The sequence below is a fragment of the Theropithecus gelada genome, chromosome X (genome assembly GCF_003255815.1).
Source record: "Theropithecus gelada isolate Dixy chromosome X, Tgel_1.0, whole genome shotgun sequence".
Classification (NCBI taxonomy): domain Eukaryota; kingdom Metazoa; phylum Chordata; class Mammalia; order Primates; family Cercopithecidae; genus Theropithecus; species Theropithecus gelada.
Window position 1 is genome coordinate 11,318,377 of NC_037689.1, and position 22,364 is coordinate 11,340,740.

At 40.7% G+C, this 22,364-nt stretch overlaps 1 protein-coding gene across 1 annotated transcript; it reads left to right on the forward strand.

Annotated features, from left to right (window-relative positions):
* The first annotated feature begins 7,259 nt into the window (after positions 1-7,259).
* LOC112616086 (histone H3.3-like) lies at positions 7,260-8,124 on the forward strand. Its single transcript, XM_025373034.1, has one exon. The coding sequence runs from the start codon at positions 7,346-7,348 to the stop codon at positions 7,754-7,756; it is 411 nt and encodes a 136-aa protein (XP_025228819.1). The 5' UTR covers positions 7,260-7,345; the 3' UTR covers positions 7,757-8,124.
* The last annotated feature ends 14,240 nt before the right edge of the window (positions 8,125-22,364 follow it).

A 22,364-nucleotide genomic window follows, 5' to 3' on the forward strand; every position in this document is an offset into this window, starting at 1 on the left:
CATGTTGGTGTGCTGCACACATTAACTCATCATTTACATTAGGTATATCTCCTAATGCTATCCCTCCCCTCTCCCCCCACCTCACAACAGGCCCCAGTGTGTGATGTTCCCCTTCCTGTGTCCAAGTGATCTCATTGTTCAATTCCCACCTATGAGTGAGAACGTGTGGTATTTGGTTTTCTGTTCTTGCAGTAGTTTGCTGAGAATGATGGTTTCCAGCTGCATCCATGTCCCTACAAAGGACATGAACTCATCCTTTTTTATGGCTGCATAGTATTCCATGGTGTATATGTGCCACATTTTCTTAATCCAGTCTGTCATTGATGGACATTTGAGTTGGTTTCAAGTCTTTGCTATTGTGAATAGTGCCGCAGTAAACATACGTGTGCATGTGTCTTTATAGCAGTATGATTTATAATCCTTTGGGTATATACCCAGTAATGGGATGGCTGGGTCAAATGGTATTTCTAGTTCTAGATCCTTGAGGAATCACCACACTGTCTTCCACAATGGTTGAACTAGTTTACAATCCCACCAACAGTGTAAAAGTGTTCCTATTTCTCCACATCCTCTCTAGCACCTGTTGTATCCTGACTTTTTAATGATCGCCATTCTAACTGGTGTGAGATGGTATCTCATTGTGGTTTTGATTTGCATTTCTCTGATGGCTAGTGATGATAAGCATTTTTTTCATGTGTCTGTTGGCTGCATAAATAAGTACTGCTATAATATTCTACTAGAACTCCTGGACACATAATCTATACTCATCAATTCCAGTTTTCTTCCCCAATTGCAGTATGTCAGATATACTGGTCCTCAGATCTTTGTCTTGGCTCTGAAAGCACATTTTTTTCTTACTTCTAATCTAATATCTTCATGCTTCTTGATTCTAGTGACTGGAATCATGCTGATGACTTGATTTCATTGATTTATTTGAGCTCTACTGAGAAACACCTGAACTATTGAATATTGCCACATTCATCTCCATAGGATTGTATTGTTGTGACTTATCCCAGCAATAGATGAGAGTATTAGTTTTCTAATAATTTCACCGAAAGAATGGGTTGTTAAGCTTTTAGATTTTGCCAGTCTGGGAGGTGGGAAATGACATCTCAAGTGTAGTTTTAATTTACTTTTGTCTTAGTATGAGGATGGTTGAGCATGCTTTCATGTTATTAAATTCCTGTGTATTGGTTTTTCTCTCAATGAATTTTGCCTATGTTTAATTCAGTTAATATGACATTAATATACTGCCAAATTTTAAAACTCTCCTTTAATCCTAATATAGTCCTACTTAGTTATGATGTATTATTCTTTAAAAAAATTATTGATACATAATAGATGTACAGATATATTATTATTATTTTAATGTACTATTGGAATCTATTTGCTAATATTTCATTTAGGAATGTTTTTGTTTAATGTTCCTAAATTAGAATGCTCTAAACTTAGTGTTAGCATGATATACCTTTCTTTATCGCCTTACTTTTAAACTATCTGTATACTTATATGTAAAGTGGGCTTCTTATAGATTGGCATATAGTTGGGTCTTGGTTTTTTATACACTCTGACACTCCCTGTTTTTTAATTGGTGTATTTATATGATTCACATTTGATATGGTTTGGCTGTGTCCCCCACCCAAAATCTCATCTTGAATTGTAGTCCCCATAATCCCCACATGTCAAGGGAGAGACCAGGTGGAGGCAATTGAATCATGGGGATGGTTCCCCCCATGCTGTTCTGGTGATAGTGAGTGAGTTCTCACAAGATCTGATGGTTTTATAAGTGTGTGGTAGTTCCTCCTGTGTTCATTCTCCTTCCTGGCACCTTGCAAAGAAGGTGCCTTGCTCCCGCTTCACCTTCTGCCATAATTGTAAGTTTCCTGAGGCCTCCCCAACCATGCTGAACTGTGAATCAATTAAACCTCTTTCCTTTATAAATTACACAGTGTTGAGCAGTTCTTTATAGCAGTGTGAAAACAGACTAATACAACATTTAAGGTGATGATTGATGTAGTTTAATTATCTACCATCTTTTAAACTGTTTTCTATTTATTGTACTTATACTTTTTCCTTTTTTATCTTCCCCTTTTTTCTGCCTTCTTTGGTTTTAATTAATCATTTTATATGATTCCATCATCTCTCCTCTCTCCTCTGTCAATCACACTTCAAAAAAAATTTTTTTAGCAGTTGCCGTAGACTTTTCAATATACATTTACAACTAATCTAAGTCCACTTTCAACTAACACTGTACTGCTTCATGGGTAGTACAGGTATTTTATAGCTGAGTATTCCCAATTCCTTCCTCTCATCCTTTATAACATTGCTGTCATTTATTTCACTTATAAATATGCTATAATCATATAATACATTACTTTGAACAGTTGTCTATTAGATCAATGAAGAATAAGAAAAATAAAATACTTTATTTTAACTTTATTCTTCCTCTGACACTCTTCCTAGTAGATCTGAGTTTCTGACCTATATTATTTTCCTTCTTTCTGAGGAACCCCTTTCAACATTTCTTGCAAGGCAGATCTACTGGCAATGAATTTCTTCAGTGTTTATTTATCTGAGAAAGTCTTTATTTCTCCTTCATTTTCAAAGGATAATTTCACTGGATCTAGAATTTAGGTTGTTGGGTTTTTTATTTTGACACTTTAAATGTGCCTTTCCACTCTCTTACTGTTTTCATGGTTTCCAACAGGTACTCCAATGTAATTCTTAATCTTGTTCTTCTAGTGGTAAGATTCCCCCTCCTCTGGATTATTTCAATATTTTCTGTTGTTGGTTTTCTTCAGTGTGACTATCATATGACTAGTGTAGGTTGTTTTGGTATTTATCCCGTGCTATGGTTTGAATGTTTGTTCCCTCCAAACCTCATGTTGAAATTTGATCCCCAGTGTTGGGGGAGGGGCCTTACGGGAGGTGTTTGGGTCATGGAGGTGGATCCCTCGTGAATAGATTAATGCTCTCTCTCAGCGGTCAGTGAATTCTCACTCTATTAGTTTCCAGAAGAGCTGGTTGTTAAAAAGAGTCTGGCACCTACCCACTCTCCCTTGCTTCTTCTCTCACCATGTGATTTCTGCACATGCCAGCTTCCCACTATGAGTAGAGGCACCCTGAGACCCTCACCAGCTGTAGATGCCCAATCTTGAACTTTCCAATCATCCGAGTCATGAGCCAAATAAATCTTTTTTTCTTTATAAATAACCCAGCCTCAGGTATTCCTTTATAACAACACTAAATGGACTAAGACATCCTGCTTACTGGATCTGCAGTTTAGTGCCTGCCATTAATTTTGTAGAATTCTTACTATTAGTTATTCAAATATTTCTCTTCTGCTCCTTTCTCCTCTTTTTGCTTTCCAATTGTGCATATTTTACACTCTTTGTAATTATCCCACAGTTCTTGGATATTCTGTTGTGCTTTTTTTTTCATTTTTTCTTATCCTTGCTTTTCAGTCTAAGACATTTCTATTGACCTTTGTTCAAGCTCACTGATTCTTTCCTCTGCTGTGTCCAGGCTACTTATGAGCCCACGAAAGCCATTCTTTCATTTCTGTTATAGTGTTTTTTTATTTCTAGCATTTCCTCTTGATTTTCTTAGAGTTCCTATCTCTCTTCTTAAATTACCCATTTGTTTTCACATGTTGTCCACATTTTACATTAGAGCCTCTAACATATTAATCATAGTTCTCTTAAATGCCCTACATGATAATTTCAAAATCTGTGTCATATCCGAGTCTGGTTCTGATGCTTGCTTTGCCTCTTCAGACTATATTTTTTCTTGCCTTTTAGCATGGTTTTATCATTTTTTGTTGAATGCCGGACATGATGTATTAGGTATCTAACAAATACAGATGTTTAATATGAGGTTTTATGTTAATCTAAGAGCTGGTCTGTGTTTAATGTTTGCTGTAGTTCTAGATGCCAGAGGCTTCAGGTTTCTCCAGCTTTCTTATTTCTTCCCTCCCCTGGTGTGTTTGAGTTTCCCTAAGAATTCCTTCATTAAATAGGGTCTGTGTCTTGCAGCTCTTTCAGTTTTTTTTTTTTTTTTTTTTTTTTTTGAGATGGAGTCTCGCTCTGTCGCCCAGGCTGGAGTGCAGTGGCCGGATCTCAGCTCACTGCAAGCTCCACCTCCCGGGTTTATGCCATTCTCCTGCCTTAGCCTCCCAAGTAGCTGGGACTACAGGCGCCCGCCACCTCGCCCGGCTAAGTTTTTGTATTTTTTAGTAGAGACGGGGTTTCACCGTGTCAGCCAGGATGGTCTCGATCTCCTGACCTCGTGATCCGCCCGTCTCGGCCTCCCAAAGTGCTGGGATTACAGGCTTGAGCCACCGCGCCCGGCCAGCTCTTTCAGTTTTAATTCTCTGTTATTATACTGCAGTAGTAAGGAGTGAAAGAGAGGAAAGTTCCATTATCTTATGATTAAATCTCACTCTTTTTGTGGGCCTTAGTCCCTGGGCTGTGACCTTCAGAAGTATTTCTTAGCCTTTTTTTCTCCCCTTAGATTATACAGGACGTTTTTGACTGGGTGCCCTTCACCCAGGTAGACAAGTTTCTGGAAAAATTTCTTCCCCTAGAGAGCAGTCCTTTGTTAGAGAGAAAGCTCTGAGTGTGTTTCAAAATAGCAACTTGAACCCTCTTACCCTCCTACCCTCCTCTTGGCAGAAACCTGAGGGGATTGTCTTTAGATCATCACCTGAGGACCTTTTTGGCTTCCTGGAGGTAAAACCCAGGAAAGCGTGAGACCTCTGTAAGAGATTTCTCATTCTCAAGCTAATTCATACTCAGCCTCCAGCAATTTGTCAAAATCACCAGTGAAGTGTTCCTATCTGCTTAGGGATCCAGCAGCTTCTGCTCCAGGTAAAGTAAGCTGATCTCAGCTGTGATTCTCTGTATTTGTCTGTCTCTCCAGATTTGGGGGTGGCAGTTTGCCTTGTGACCTAAACTCTCTGAGGGCCTATGAAAAGTCACTGAGTTTCAGTTTGTTCAGCCTTTATTATTGTTGCAAGGATGGGAGGGATTACTTCCAAGCTCTTAACATGTCAGAGCTGAAACCAGAAGTTTGTGTTCACTTGTTAAATCTCATCAAATAGTGCACATAGGAGTTGTGTGTTTTACTGTATGTAAATTTTGCCTTAGAATATAAACAAATACTAAACTCTAGTTTATGATATGCATGTTGAAATTTTAGGGGTGTTGTGTGCTGCTGACTGTAACATAATTTGAAATGCATCAAAAAAAGATGGGTTGACGAATGAAAAGAAAGATATGTCTATGAATAGATATGAGATAAAGCAGATATACTGAAATATTGGTTCTGGATTTTTAGGTTGTGGTTTTTGTGCATACTCACTTTTAAATTCTTTTAACTTTTCTTTATGTCCCAAAATGTTCATAATAAAATATTGTAATGAATATATCATACTTTATATAATCTTTTGGCAATTTACACTTTTTCACTTAGCATCCCTTCATGTTAACTATTACTGTAGTTTGTAAATTTTTACTCCTTTGGTGAGCATCTGGTTTGTGTCCAGGTTTTTATGTCCTTAATAGGCTTTCATGAATGTCCTTTTACATATTTTGTGGGGCACCTGGGCAAGAGCTTCTCTTGGGGCTATTCTTGGGAGTGGACTTGCTGTGTGATGAGGTATGTGAATGTCCAGTTATAGAAGGAAATGCTAAACTTCTTTCCAAGGTGGTTTCCCTAATTTATATTCCCACCAAAAGTGTATAAGAGATCCTCACCAACATTTAATTTTGTCCAACTGCTTTATTTTTACCAAACGAATGGATATAAGAGAGTATTTCAGTATGTTCTCAATAGGCAATTCCTTGATTAGTAATGTTCTGCTCATTATTTTATTAATTTCTGTTTTTAACATTTATTTACCTCCTTTGTGGATATTTCATTTTCCTTTCCTACAGTGTGTACTGAAAATTTAGATAATTCATCTTCAGAATTTCTTGTTTACTAATAAATGCATTTTATGATATAATCTTAAGTATATTAATCTTCCCAGCCCAGAGATGTTATATGTAGTGCTCTCATAATACTAGGTAGTTGGTAATCCATTTTAATTTCCTCCTTAACCCAAGTATTAATTGTACGTGAGTGTTTTTAATGTCCAGGTATTTGAAATATTTATCATCTCTTTGCTTTTATCTCCATTTTTATTTCATTGGGGGTTATGAATATTGCCTTGTGATATCATTTTAAAAATTTATTATTTTGTAGTCTAGTGCAAGGATTTTTAAGAGTGTCTCATTCATGTTTAAAACATGTGCATTCTCTTGAGTACAAAATAAAGATTGAATATAGCTATATCAAATACCAAGTTTATTGATTGTATTATTCCAGTCTTTGTGTCTTATATATTTCATCTATTTGATCTTGTCAGTTTCTGACAAGAGTCTGAGATATATTATTCTTCCATTGTAACTGAATACTCGTAAAATTTTCCCCATTGTGTCAGTTTTTGTTTTATGTATTTCAAAAGTACACACACACACACACATACATACACATATAAATGCTCACGATTGGTGCATCTTCTTGGTGGCTTGCATGGTTTTAAATTAAGAACTCCCTCTGTTTATCCCTTTTAAAATTCTATACTTCGAAATCTATTTTGTCTAATGTTAATATTGTTACTTGTGAATATTTCCATCCTTTTCTTCATTTAAAACCTTTTCACTATAAACTTTATGTATATATACACCAAAGTAGAGCAAATAGAATAGTGACTTCCTATGTACCCGAAACTCAGCTGCAACAGTTATCAATATTCTATTTTATTTCATCACTTCTCCACCCCTAGTTAAACAGCCCCATTGGTTGAGTATTTTAAAGCCAATACCAGACTTCATGTCATTTCATCCATACACTTCAGTATAAACCTTTAACATAACACTAGGTCACTTTCCTTTTCTTTTTCTCCTCTTTCTTTCCTGTGCCTGAAACATTTTTAGATATGTATACGTGTGCTAGCAAGCTTCCACTGATTCAATTTCTTCTTTTATTTGTTAACTATATTAGTCTGTTTTCATGCTGCTGATAAAGACATACCTGAGACTGGGTAACTTATAAAGAAAAAGAGGTTTCATGGACTCACAGTTCCATGGGGCTGGGGAGGCCTCACAATCATGGTGGAAGGCAGAATGCAAAAGACACATCTTAAATGGTGGCAGACGAGAGAGAATGAGAGACAAGCAAAAGGGGAAACCCCTTATAAAATCATCAGCTCTCGGCCGTCGCTCTCTAACGCCAGCGCCGCCTCTTGCTCGCCGAGCTCCAGCCGAAGGAGAAGGGGGGTAACTAAGGAGGTCTCTGTACCATGGCTCGTACAAAGCAGACTGCCCGCAAATCGACCGGTGGTAAAGCACCCAGGAAGCAACTGGCTACAAAAGCCGCTCGCAAGAGTGCGCCCTCTACTGGAGGGGTGAAGAAACCTCATCGTTACAGGCCTGGTACTGTGGCACTCCGTGAAATTAGACGTTATCAGAAGTCCACTGAACTTCTGATTCGCAAACTTCCCTTCCAGCGTCTGGTGCGAGAAATTGCTCAGGACTTTAAAACAGATCTGCGCTTCCAGAGCGCAGCTATTGGTGCTTTGCAGGAGGCAAGTGAGGCCTATCTGGTTGGCCTTTTTGAAGACACCAACCTGTGTGCTATCCATGCCAAACGTGTAACAATTATGCCAAAAGACATCCAGCTAGCACGCTGCATACGTGGAGAACGTGCTTAAGAATCCACTATGATGGGAAACATTTCATTCTCAAAAAAAAAAAAAAAAAAAAATTCTCTTCTTCCTGTTATTGGTAGTTCTGAACGTTAGATATTTTTTTTCCATGGGGTCAAAAGGTACCTAAGTATATGATTGCGAGTGGAAAAATAGGGGACAGAAATCAGGTATTGGCAGTTTTTCCATTTTCATTTGTGTGTGAATTTTTAATATAAATGCAGAGGCGTAAAGCATTAATGCAAGTTAAAATGTTTCAGTGAACAAGTTTCAGCGGTTCAACTTTATAATAATTATAAATAAACCTGTTAAATTTTTCTGGACAATGCCAGCATTTGGATTTTTTTAAAACAAGTAAATTTCTTATTGACGGCAAAAATAAAAAATAAAATAAAATAAAATAAAATAAAATCATCAGCTCTCATGAGACTTATTCACTACCATGAGAACCATATAGGGGAAACTGCCCCTGTGATTCAATTATCTCCCACCAGGTCCTTCCCACAGCACATGGGAATTATAGGAGCTACAATTCAAGATGAGATTTGGGTGGGGACACAGTCAAACCATATCATTCACCAAACAAAAAATTATCCAGTCCAGGGCTGTAGGAAAGACAGAGAACTATGTGATAATTAGACTCTAACCCTCTAATGTCCAGAATGTTGAACTGGGCTCCAAAAAGGGTGTGACTGATCTGAGGGCACAAAGATAGAGGACACCAGAGCTTAGGAACAGGCCCTTTAAAAAAGTCTTCCCTACTTACTGGGTCAAAGGGTCCTTCAGCTAGCGTAGAGTCTCCTACCACAGTCAGGGAGGGCTTCTCATAGGAGGTACTTGAACTGGGTGTTGCAGAATGTGTAGCAGTTCATCCACTGAGGGGATATATGGATTCTTCTTACCTCTGCCCCTCTGACATCTCCCAGAGAGGCACTGGCATCTCCATAATTTTCTATTTGAGGTGCTAAGAGGAAGCAAACTGGTTTTGGGGCAGGGTCAGAAATGTGTCTTAACACTATGCTTCCATAAGAATTATAACAACCAAATTTTCTAAAAGATGTTTTCATTGACTCATATTAAAGAAAACAACTAGTAGCCATATCAACTTGAGACTTATTTAATTGATACCTATTATTATTTCAGTTAAGATGGCTTGCGGGGGTGCTGATGGAGATTATGAGGATGTTTAGGTTCTCACTTCAACCCCATCCCTCTCCTCCCATCACCAACACAGTGGGACTGGACAGTACCACTCTGATTTATCTCCCCTCTCTCCTCATGGTATCTCCTAGATGGGGACTGTACCACTCCCACTGCATCCTTTCACTTCCAGTAGTATCACCCAGGAGAGGATGAATCTGTCCACCAGGAAGTCTACCCAAAGAAGTGTTACTGGCAGTGAGTCTGGGCCGGGTCTACAGTCCTCAATTCTTGTCTTCTTGAGAGAAAGAATTCAGCCGAGAGACAGAAGTAGCTTTAAGGCAGAAATGAGAGTTTATTGAAACAAAGTGCACTTGAAAGGAACCAAGCAAGCAACTCAAAAGATGGAATGCCCCACCTGATTGTTGGCTCAGGGCTCTTATGTAATAATTATAATATAGAGTTACCATTTCCTGATTCTTCCCAGTCTCGTCCTTCCCCTTGGACAGGCCGTTGGCTAATCACCACAGGCACAGTGACTTGCCAGTATCTGGGAGGGACGGCATGAGCCATTTGATGATTGAAGTTATGTGCATGCTGTCTTAGGGCAATTTTCACTTACTGGTCTAGTGCCCCTGGAGGAAGATCATATACAGGTCAGACTCCACCATTTTGCCCCTTACTGTGCATGCCTGGACATGTTCCCAGAGGAAGATCAAGCTTGGCCATTTTAAGTTCTTATTGGGAAATTGTTGCCCATAAGCTCAAGATGTCTCTTGTTTGTTAGGAAATTTTCCCCTCCCTGTCATCAGCCACCTGACAACCACCTGACAGTCAACTGAGAGTCACTTGACATTCTTTGGGGCCCTATCCTCTTCTGCTCATATCTGCCTATCTACCTACTCTAACAGCAGGGTAGGCCATTTCTTCCCAGGGAAGCACCACTGTTCTGCTCTGTGAGGTGGGAAGCCACAACTTCTTTTACTGTATAGCATGAACACCCTTCCAATGATATCATCTGCAAATAAAAATGATTCTCTCTCTTTTCTTAATATATAATCAGTTTATTTTATCTTCATATTTCATTGCATTAGCTAGAGCTTTTTTCAAAACACTGCTGTGATAGGAACAACTGTATGTTGTTACTAGTTTTATTGGTAGCAACTTCAGCATTTTACCTTTTAGTAATAGGCTTCCAGGTGATTTTCAGTCTGTAATCTTTTCTGAATTTTCATATTCCCATTTTAGTCTGGTTTTAGTTTGAGAATACTGCCAAATTGTGTCAAATGCTTTTTTAGTATCCATTGATGTGATTTTGTCATTTTCTCCTTTATTTCTTGGTGTAGTGAAATAAATGGATAGATGTACTAACATTAATCATCTTTGCCTTGAAGTAGGAGACGTAGTCAAGAAAGTAGCCATGTCTATCAGGATGTGTTAACACAATGCTTGCTTTGTGGTCATGCTCCTCTGGCTTAGGCAAGAACTAACTTCAGTCAGGACTTCAGCCTGTAGAAAGCATGCACTTTAATTTTACTTGTCCTTGGACTGACTTTTTGCTCATTATACTAGTGAAAAACACACTACTGGGTGGAGATTTAAGATGCTAATGAGATGTGGTGTATGAACAAGCATGTACAGCTACTGAACATGTGCACCTAGAGGACCACCCATAACATACTTACTAGCAATGCCCTTTCCCACCCTCTTATGAATAATCATGTAAAACTCCCATAAAGGGAGCTTCCCTAGTGTCAGACAGGGCTGTCTCACTCTTGAGCAGCCCACTCTGACTCAGCTTTCAGAGTTCTCTTTCACTTTTGCAATAAACTGCTTTATGGCTGTATCTCCCTTGCTGTGTGTCTCTTGCTTAAATTCTTTAAACCAAGAAGACAAGAACTGAGGACTCACAATCACCATCAACAGCCTTACTGGAAAATCCAGTTTGGTCATGGGGTAAATTTTTCTTTTCATACTTGCTGGATTCAAACTGCTAAAAATTTTATTTAAGATCTTTCCATCTACAAGACAGAAAAAAAACCTCCAGATGTTAGAGTAGATAGATAGATAGATAGACAGACAGACAGACATTAGAATAGATAGACAGGCAGACAGGACAGACAGACAGACAGACATGAGCAGGAAAGGCAGCCTCAAAGTAAAGAAGCCCTGGAAACCTTATCCCACTAGCAATCAGAAAAAAACAATGGCCGTATCTGTACTTGCAGTTAGGCTTATCTGGCCCTGGCAGGACATAACTTCAGTAGGGACTTTCTCCAGCAGTAAGCACGTGCACTTCAACTTGGCTTGCCCTAAAGGTAACGTTTTGCTCATTTTAATAGTTTTATATATATATACATACACACCCCTGGGTGGAGATGTAAGACATGTAACATATATACTAGCATGTACAGTCACAATGTATGCACGCCTGGGGACCACCCAAAGGTGTGCATATGTTGCATCCCACTTTTTATTGTAACATCCCATTTTTTATTATAAAAAATGCATAACATAAAATTTACCATCTTAACCATTTCTAGGTTTATAGTTCAGTAGTGTTAAGTATATTCACATTGTTGTGCAACTGTAGCCACCTGAGGGGTTCTTCCTGCCCACTGCACAAAGAAAGACCACAGTATTGCAGTAAAGAAAGAATTTAGGCTGGGCATGGTGACTCACACCTATAATCCCAGCACTTTGGGAGGCCGAGGCGGGCAGATCACGAGGTCAGAAGATCGAGACCATCCTGGCCAACATGGTGAAGCCCCGTCTCAACTAAAAATGCAAAAATTAGCTGGGCATGGTGGCACGCGCCTGTAGTCCCAGCTACTCGGGAGGCTGAGGCAGGCGAATCGCTTCAACCCGGGAGGCAGAGGTTGCAGTGAGCTGAGATTGCACCATTGCACTCCAGCCTGGGCGACAGGGCAAAACTCCGTCACAAAAAAAAAAAAGAAAGAGTTTAATAGTCAAAAGGCGGGCCACGCCATATGATAGACAGAGTTATTATAGTACTCAAATCAATCTCTTCCAAAGCTTGTAGGTTGGGGGTTTTTCAAAGGCAGTTTGGGGGAAGCAGTGGGGGTGGCTAGGCTTGCTGCTAATTGGTTGGGGCAGAGATGAAATCATAGGAGGTGAAAGCTGTCCTCCTGCATGCTGAATTGCCTCAGGGTGGAACCACAGGAATGGGATTGGTGGGTCTAGGTTGAGCCATGGGTGTCAGACATGCAAAAAACCTGAAAAGATATCTCAAAAGGTCAATCTACAGTAGTGGTGTTATCTGCAGGAATGGCTGGCAATGTATGTCCAAACCTTAGCAGAATCAGGTTCCTCTCCAACCCCTAGTCTCATGGCCTTCCATTAGCTTTACAATGATTGAGTTTTGAGGAAGAACTATTATCATTTAAACTATAACCTAAATGTCTTCCAAAGTTAGTTCAGCCCCAAGGCCCAGGAATAACTAAGGAAAAGGCAAGATGGGTGGTGGGCTAGATCAGATCTCTTTCACTGTCATAATTTTCTCACTGATATAGTTTTTGTAAAGGTAGTTTTTGTAAAGGCAGTTTCACAACTGTAACTGAGTACTCCTGTTTTTCTAAGCAACAGTTTTTTTCTCTTTTCTCTTTTCTCCTTTCCCCTTTCCTCCTACTTCCCATTTAGCCCTTTTTCAAGTGCAAAATAACCTCTCACCTCCCCCTCTCCAGACATTTCCTACAGGGCAAGTTCATCTATGTGCTCCAAGAGGGAACTCCCATCTCCAGGGTGTTGCCTCAGGAGGACATGCCCAAAGCATGCCCACTTAGCCACTTTTACAACTTACTTCTGCCCAGGAAGGTGGCAACTCAGCTGCCCATTAGATAAGGTACAGATAAGGCTAGCAGAAGAGCCTTGCAAGCCCTTGCTCATTTCCTCCCCTACGTTATATAAATGCCCACTTTTTGCTCCAAAGGTGAAGCAGTACATTTAAAGCTGGACGCTTTGTGCACTCCCCCAAGCTAGCTTTGGAAATAAATTCACTTTTCTGGAAAGTACTAGGACTCACTCTTGTTAATTGGACTCTACATGCAGCAAGCGACTAACCCACTTTTTGGTTACAATTTTTCGTGGCCGATACAGGGACATGCTCTGTGCTCCAGGTAGGCCTGTGCCTGACCACCCGGTTTCGCTATCGGGTGAGACATGGGGTCACCTGTGAGTGCCAGCTGCTCATGGCTATCAGATCCCATGATGAGAGCATTAGGGAGCTTCCCAGCAGCTGCAAAACATGCTTTCTTTTGGGGGAAATTTCCCTTTTGCTCCCCACTCCCAGCACAACATTTGCTGCCTTCAATGCATTGCCTGTGCAAGGGAAGTGAATTCTGGGGGAAAAAGAGAAAGAGCTGACAAACTTTGGAACTGGGTAATTTGGTTGGGAGTGCACCTGACCACCCTCTGTCTCTTTTGGGGTGTCACTGAAGCCCTGCTCTACTTAAGACCTGGCTGTTAGTGACACCATTTGAGCATTTTAATGTATTTGTATTTATTTGTATGTGCGACACCATGGGACATGTGCTCGGACTGAACTTAACAGCCCATGGAGTCATTTGGAACTGGGGAGAGGGATTCAGGACCTCACCTAGCCCCCTTGGTTGGGAACTTGTTTGGAAGCATGCTGTCTGTTTGCATATATGAATATATGGCTTTGTGTATGGGCCCTGATTTCTTTCTTTCCTCTCTACCTCCAACATCACCCTTCTATCTTTGGAGAGCCACTTACAGCTTTACTCTTCTCAGCGGCAGGCAGCTCTAGCTCCCTCTGGCTGGAAACAGTTTGCCTGACCAGTGACTTGCAGAAGTGGGAGGAACACTGCACACTGTGCAGACTTAGGGTGTTGAGACTCTTCCTGATGGGAGATAAATGACGGTGGTGGAGGTATCAACCCCACACCACTCAATGGCTGCAGGAGGGCTCTTGAGCTCCCTTTCCATTGCTTTATTCTCTCATCTGTTTCTTCCCCTCTCTCCCCCTACCTCATGCCACCCTTGCAGAAGGCAGCCAGGTGATATCTTCTCTGTTTATTTTAAGCCTGCTTTATATGAGTGTGTATGTGTATGTTTATGCATGTGTACATGTATTTTGTTATGTATTGTGGTCACAAAGAACCAAAATGGCTTAGAGTTAAGAAGTACTCATAAACTAAGTAAAATCTTTAATAAATAAGCTGGCTTAGAAATAAAAGGGGCGGAGCAAGATGGCCGAATAGGAACAGCTCCAGTCTCCAACTCCCAGCGCCAGCGACACAGAAGACCGGTGATTTCTGCATTTTCAACTGAGGTACTGGGTTCATCTCACTGGGGAGTGCCGGACGATCGGTGCTGGTCAGCTGCTGCAGCCCGACCAGCGAGAACTGAAGCAGGGCGAGGCATTGCCTCACCTGGGAAGCGCAAGGGGGAAGGGAATCCCTTTTCCTAGCCAGGGGAACTGAGACACACAACACCTGGAAAATCGGGTAACTCCCACCCCAATATTGCGCTTTAAGCAAACAGGCACACCAGGAGATCATATCCCACACCTGGCCGGGAGGGTCCCACGCCCACGGAGCCTCCCTCATTGCTAGCACAGCAGTCTGTGATCTACCGGCAAGGCAGCAGCGAGGCTGGGGGAGGGGCGCCCGCCATTGCTGAGGCTTAAGTAGGTAAACAAAGCTGCTGGGAAGCTCCAACTGGGTGGAGCTCACAGCAGCTCAAGGAAACCTGCCTGTCTCTGTAGACTCCACCTCTGGGGACAGGGCACAGCTACACAACAACAACAACAACAACAACAAAGCAGCAGAAACCTCTGCAGACGCAAACGACTCTGTCTGACAGCTTTGAAGAGAGCAGTGGATCTCCCAACACGGAGGCTGAGATCTGAGAACGGACAGACTGCCTGCTCAAGTGGGTCCCTGACCCCTGAGTAGCCTAACTGGGAGACATCCCCCACTAGGGGCAGTCTGACACCCCACACCTCACAGGGTGGAGTACACCCCTGAGAGGAAGCTTCCAAAGCAAGAATCAGACAGGTACACTCGCTGTTCAGAAATATTCTATCTTCTGCAGCCTCTGCTGCTGATACCCAGGCAAACAGGGTCTGGAGTGGACCTCAAGCAATCTCCAACAGACCTACAGCTGAGGGTCCTGACTGTTAGAAGGAAAACTATCAAACAGGAAGGACACCTACACCAAAACCCCATCAGTACATCACCATCATCAAAGACCAGAGGCAGATAAAACCACAAAGATGGGGAAAAAGCAGGGCAGAAAAGCTGGAAATTCAAAAAATAAGAGCACATCTCCCCCGGCAAAGGAGCGCAGCTCATCGCCAGCAACGGATCAAAGCTGGACGGAGAATGACTTTGACGAGATGAGAGAAGAAGGCTTCAGTCCATCAAATTTCTCAGAGCTAAAGGAGGAATTACGTACCCAGCGCAAAGAAACTAAAAATCTTGAAAAAAAAGTGGAAGAATTGACGGCTAGAGTAATTAATGCAGAGAAGGTCATAAACGAAATGAAAGAGATGAAAACCATGACACGAGAAATACGTGACAAATGCACAAGCTTCAGTAACCGACTCGATCAACTGGAAGAAAGAGTATCAGCGATTGAGGATCAAATGAATGAAATGAAGCGAGAAGAGAAACCAAAAGAAAAAAGAAGAAAAAGAAATGAACAAAGCCTGCAAGAAGTATGGGATTATGTAAAAAGACCAAATCTACGTCTGATTGGGGTGCCTGAAAGTGAGGGGGAAAATGGAACCAAGTTGGAAAACACTCTTCAGGATATCATCCAGGAGAACTTCCCCAACCTAGTAGGGCAGGCCAACATTCAAATCCAGGAAATACAGAGAACGCCACAAAGATACTCCTCGAGAAGAGCAACTCCAAGACACATAATTGCCAGATTCACCAAAGTTGAAATGAAGGAAAAAATCTTAAGGGCAGCCAGAGAGAAAGGTCGGGTTACCCACAAAGGGAAGCCCATCAGACTCACAGCAGATCTCTCGGCAGAAACTCTCCAAGCCAGAAGAGAGTGGGGGCCAATATTCAACATTCTTAAAGAAAAGAATTTTAAACCCAGAATTTCATATCCAGCCAAACTAAGTTTCATAAGTGAAGGAGAAATAAAATCCTTTACAGATAAGCAAATGCTTAGAGATTTTGTCACCACTAGGCCTGCCTTACAAGAGACCCTGAAGGAAGCACTCAACATGGAAAGGAACAACCGGTACCAGCCATTGCAAAAACATGCCAAAATGTAAAGACCATCGAGGCTAGGAAGAAACTGCATCAACTAACGAGCAAAATAACCAGTTAATATCATAATGGCAGGATCAAGTTCACACATAACAATCTTAACCTTAAATGTAAATGGACTAAATGCTCCAATGAAAAGACACAGACTGGCAAACTGGATAAAGAGTCAAGACCCATCAGTCTGCTGTATTCAGGAGACCCATCTCACACGCAGAGACATACATAGGCTCAAAATAAAGGGATGGAGGAAGATTTACCAAGCAAATGGAGAACAAAAAAAAGCAGGGGTTGCAATCCTAGTCTCTGATAAAACAGACTTTAAACCATCAAAGATCAAAAGAGACAAAGAAGGCCATTACATAATGGTAAAGGGATCAATTCAACAGGAAGAGCTAACTATCCTAAATATATATGCACCCAATACAGGAGCACCCAGATTCATAAAGCAAGTCCTTAGAGACTTACAAAGAGACTTAGACTCCCATACAATAATAATGGGAGACTTCAACACTCCACTGTCAACATTAGACAGATCAACAAGACAGAAAGTTAACAAGGATATCCAGGAATTGAACTCATCTCTGCAGCAAGCAGACCTAATAGACACCTATAGAACTCTCCACCCCAAATCAACAGAATATACATTCTTCTCAGCACCACATCGTACTTACTCCAAAATTGACCATATAATTGGAAGTAAAGCACTCCTCAGCAAATGTACAAGAACAGAAATTATAACAAACTGTCTCTCAGACCACAGTGCAATCAAACTAGAACTCAGGACTAAGAAACTCAATCAAAACCGCTCAACTACATGGAAACTGAACAACCTGCTCCTGAATGACTACTGGGTACATAACGAAATGAAGGCAGAAATAAAGATGTTCTTTGAAACCAATGAGAACAAAGATACAACATACCAGAATCTCTGGGACACATTTAAAGCAGTGTGTAGAGGGAAATTTATAGCACTAAATGCCCACAAGAGAAAGCAGGAAAGATCAAAAATTGACACTCTAACATCGCAATTAAAAGAACTAGAGAAGCAAGAGCAAACACATTCCAAAGCTAGCAGAAGGCAAGAAATAACTAAGATCAGAGCAGAACTGAAGGAGATAGAGACACAAAAAACCCTCCAAAAAATCAATGAATCCAGGAGTTAGTTTTTTGAAAAGATCAACAAAATTGACAGACCACTAGCAAGACTAATAAAGAAGAAAAGAGAGAAGAATCAAATCGACGCAATTAAAAATGATAAAGGGGATATCACCACCGACCCCACAGAAATACAAACTACCATCAGAGAATACTATAAACACCTCTACGCAAATAAACTGGAAAACCTAGAAGAAATGGATAATTTCCTGGACACTTACACTCTTCCAAGACTAAACCAGGAAGAAGTTGAATCCCTGAATAGACCAATAGTAGGCTCTGAAATTGAGGCAATAATTAATAGCCTACCAACCAAAAAAAGTCCAGGACCAGATGGATTCACAGCTGAATTCTACCAGAGGTATAAGGAGGAGTTGGTACCATTCCTTCTGAAACTATTCCAATCAATAGAAAAAGAGGGAATCCTCCCTAACTCATTTTATGAGGCCAACATCATCCTGATACCAAAGCCTGGCAGAGACACAACAAAAAAAGAGAATTTTAGACCAATATCCCTGATGAACATCGATGCAAAAATCCTCAATAAAATACTGGCAAACCGGATTCAACAACACATCAAAAAGCTTATCCATCATGATCAAGTGGGCTTCATCCCTGGGATGCAAGGCTGGTTCAACATTCGCAAATCAATAAACATAATCCAGCATATAAACAGAACCAAAGACAAGAACCACATGATTATCTCAATAGATGCAGAAAAGGCTTTTGACAAAATTCAACAGCCCTTCATGCTAAAAACGCTCAATAAATTCGGTATTGATGGAACGTACCTCAAAATCATAAGAGCTATTTATGACAAACCCACAGCCAATATCATACTGAATGGGCAAAAACTGGAAAAATTCCCTTTGAAAACTGGCACAAGACAGGGATGCCCTCTCTCACCACTCCTATTCAACATAGTGTTGGAAGTTCTGGCTAGGGCAATTAGGCAAGAGAAAGAAATCAGGGGTATTCCGTTAGGAAAAGAAGAAGTCAAATTGTCCCTGTTTGCAGATGACATGATTGTATATTTAGAAAACCCCATTGTCTCAGCCCAAAATCTCCTTAAGCTGATAAGCAACTTCAGCAAAGTCTCAGGATACAAAATTAATGTGCAAAAATCACAAGCATTCTTATACACCAATAACAGACAAACAGAGAGCCAAATCATGAATGAACTTCCATTCACAATTGCTTCAAAGAGAATAAAATACCTAGGAATCCAACTTACAAGGGATGTAAAGGACCTCTTCAAGGAGAACTACAAACCACTGCTCAGTGAAATAAAAGAGGACACAAACAAATGGAAGAACATACCATGCTCATGGATAGGAAGAATCAATATCGTGAAAATGGCCATACTGCCCAAGGTAATTTATAGATTCAATGCCATCCCCATCAAGCTACCAATGAGTTTCTTCACAGAATTGGAAAAAACTGCTTTAAAGTTCATATGGAACCAAAAAAGAGCCCGCATCTCCAAGACAATCCTAAGTCAAAAGAACAAAGCTGGAGGCATCACGCTACCTGACTTCAAACTATACTACAAGGCTACAGTAACCAAAACAGCATGGTACTGGTACCAAAACAGAGATATAGACCAATGGAACAGAACAGAGTCCTCAGAAATAATACCACACATCTACAGCCATCTGATCTTTGACAAACCTGAGAGAAACAAGAAATGGGGAAAGGATTCCCTATTTAATAAATGGTGCTGGGAAAATTGGCTAGCCATAAGTAGAAAGCTGAAACTGGATCCTTTCCTTACTCCTTATACGAAAATTAATTCAAGATGGATTAGAGACTTAAATGTTAGACCTAATACCATAAAAATCCTAGAGGAAAACCTAGGTAGTACCATTCAGGACATAGGCATGGGCAAAGACTTCATGTCTAAAACACCAAAAGCAACAGCAACAAAAGCCAAAATTGACAAATGGGATCTAATTAAACTAAAGAGCTTCTGCACAGCAAAAGAAACTACCATCAGAGTGAACAGGCAACCTACAGAATGGGAGAAAATTTTTGCAATCTACTCATCTGACAAAGGGCTAATATCCAGAACCTACAAAGAACTCAAACAAATTTACAAGAAAAAAACAAACAACCCCATCAAAAAGTGGGCAAAGGATATGAACAGACATTTCTCAAAAGAAGACATTCATACAGCCAACAGACATATGAAAAAATGCTCATCATCACTGGCCATCAGAGAAATGCAAATCAAAACCACAATGAGATACCATCTCACACCAGTTAGAATGGCGATCATTAAAAAGTCAGGAAACAACAGGTGCTGGAGAGGATGTGGAGAAATAGGAACACTTTTACACTTTTGGTGGGATTGTAAACTAGTTCAACCATTATGGAAAACAGTATGGCGATTCCTCAAGGATCTAGAACTAGATGTACCATATGACCCAGCCATCCCATTACTGGGTATATACCCAAAGGATTATAAATTATGCTGCTATAAAGACACATGCACACGTATGTTTATTGCAGCACTATTCACAATAGCAAAGACTTGGAATCAACCCAAATGTCCATCAGTGACAGATTGGATTAAGAAAATGTGGCACATATACACCATGGAATACTATGCAGCCATAAAAAAGGATGAGTTTGCGTCCTTTGTAGGGACATGGATGCAGCTGGAAACCATCATTCTTAGCAAACTATCACAAGAACAGAAAACCAAACACCGCATGTTCTCACTCATAGGTGGGAACTGAACAATGAGATCACTTGGACTCAGGAAGGGGAACATCACACACCGGGGCCTATCATGGGGAGGGGGGAGGGGGGAGGGATTGCATTGGGAGTTATACCTGATGTAAATGACGAGTTGATGGGTGCAGCAGACCAACATGGCACAAGTATACATATGTAACAAACCTGCATGTTATGCACATGTACCCTACAACTTAAAGTATAATAATAATAAATAAATTAAAAAAAAAATAAGCTGGCTTTAAATTATTGGTAAAAATAATATAAATATCTTAAGAATTGTCAACATACATTTTCGTTTGAGTTTATTGATCAAGCAGTTTCATATTTATCTCTGCCAGATATCATTAGGTGCCAAAATTTGGCATAAGAGTTATAAAACTATAAACCCAGCCCAAGACAGAATGATCTTTGTGTAATTTTTGATAAATAAGACATTTAATATTGTTTGAGGAAAATAGCTGAACCTTCTGAGTTAACAAAATGCCTATGTGTTTTAACTTTAAGGTTTTTACTTAGATGAACACCTGATGTTCACAAGCTTTAAAATGGTTAACAGGGAATTGACTTTCAATAATGACTACGTCTGTGTAAGATCTCAGTTTTCAGAAGTAATCTAAGTAAACGGTTAAAAATGGGAGAATTATATGCATATAAATGAGATAAGTGCCTCTAAGTAAAACTTTTTTGTATGATTTAAGATCTTAAAATCATTGTAGATGCTTGTTGAATGTCTGGGTCATTTCCAATTAAGAAAGGGTTATTATATGGGAAACATGTTCCAAAATTATGGACTGGTTCTCATCTATAAAATGGTAATATCTGATAGGCAGTTCAGAACTTCTTGCTTCTGGCTGCTGTGCCAATGGAGTAGCCATTCTTTATCCCTTTATTTTCTCAATAAACTTTCGCTTTACCCTGTGGACTCGACCTGAATTCTTTCTTGTGTGAGATCCAAGAACCCTCTTTTGGGGTCTGGATTGGGACCCCTTTCCAGTAACATCTTCCTGGCAAACCACAAAGGGACTATACTGAGGAGACCCCCTGATCCAAAGGAAATAGACTGCAGCACCAACTGGCTGATTTTGGGTAAGCAGTGGGGTACATTTTACCTGGGTAAAGGGTGGGACTGAGTTAGAGGCCCAACTTAGGATAGTCTCTCCTAAGATAGAGAGGGTTAAAGGCCCATCTTAATAAAAGGCAAGGCTTCTTGACCAAACGTGGGTCCGACGCCCAACTTAGGAAGGTTAGAGTCCTTCCTAAGATTTAGAGGATTAAAGGCCCCTCTCAGTAAAGTCCCTCTTTTTTAAAATGAATTTGGCATTATGGGATGTTAACCACTATTCTCTTTGGATTAATCTGTCTTATACTCGTTGCTGACGACTGTGGGTGACAGGATTAGGCATATACAAGATCATGGAACATGGGGAACTTTTCCTTCCTAAAAGGGAAAACTTGAGAGCTGATGGGACTGCTGGAAAAGATCCCCTCACAACTGACAAGTGGCCATTTGAACTTTTGATTCAGTGTTGCTGCAATTAGTAGGTCTTTTTCTGCCCTCCCTGAGCTCTTCACCTTCCCCACCCTGCTGCAGAGAATGCTTCTCTCGCTCTCTTTTTTTTTTTTTTTTTTTTTTTTTTGGAGACAGAATCTCGCTCTGTCACCAGACTGGAGTGCAATGGCGCAATCTCGGCTCACTGCAACCTCTGCCTCCCGAGTTCAAGCGATTCTCCTGCTTCAGCCTCCCGAGTAGCTGGGACTACAGGTGTGTGCCATCATGCCCAGCTAATTTTTTGTATTTTTAGTAGAGATGGGGTTTCACCATGTTGGCCAGGATGGTCTTGATCTCTTGACCTCATGATCCACCCACCTCGACCTCCCAAAGTACTGGGATTACAGGTGTGAGCCACCACACCCGGCCTTCTCTCTCTTTCTCTCCTTTCCCTTTCCTATATTTTCTGTTACTCAGAGCAGCCATTTTGCCCAAAGACCACATGTTGAAACTCCTGGTTGGTGGCCCCTGAAACAAACAAAAAAAAAACTGAATGAAGTTTCCCTCTCATCTTGTTTTATGTTCTTGGGAGCTTGACTTTGTAACCAGGTGGGTGGTACTTTCTCTTGGTCTCCACCATCCAGGGAAGAGGAATTTTGGAGTTCATGTTATAGTTAGCCCTAAAAATATCTGGAGCAATTAAAAACCTTTGCAAGCTCAAAACTGGCTGCCTCTAGACCCCTGGGAAGAGCAATGGAAACTCCTCCATGCTGTAGCTCAGCAGTTAAGGCTTTGCCGTTTTACAATGGTAGCCTAG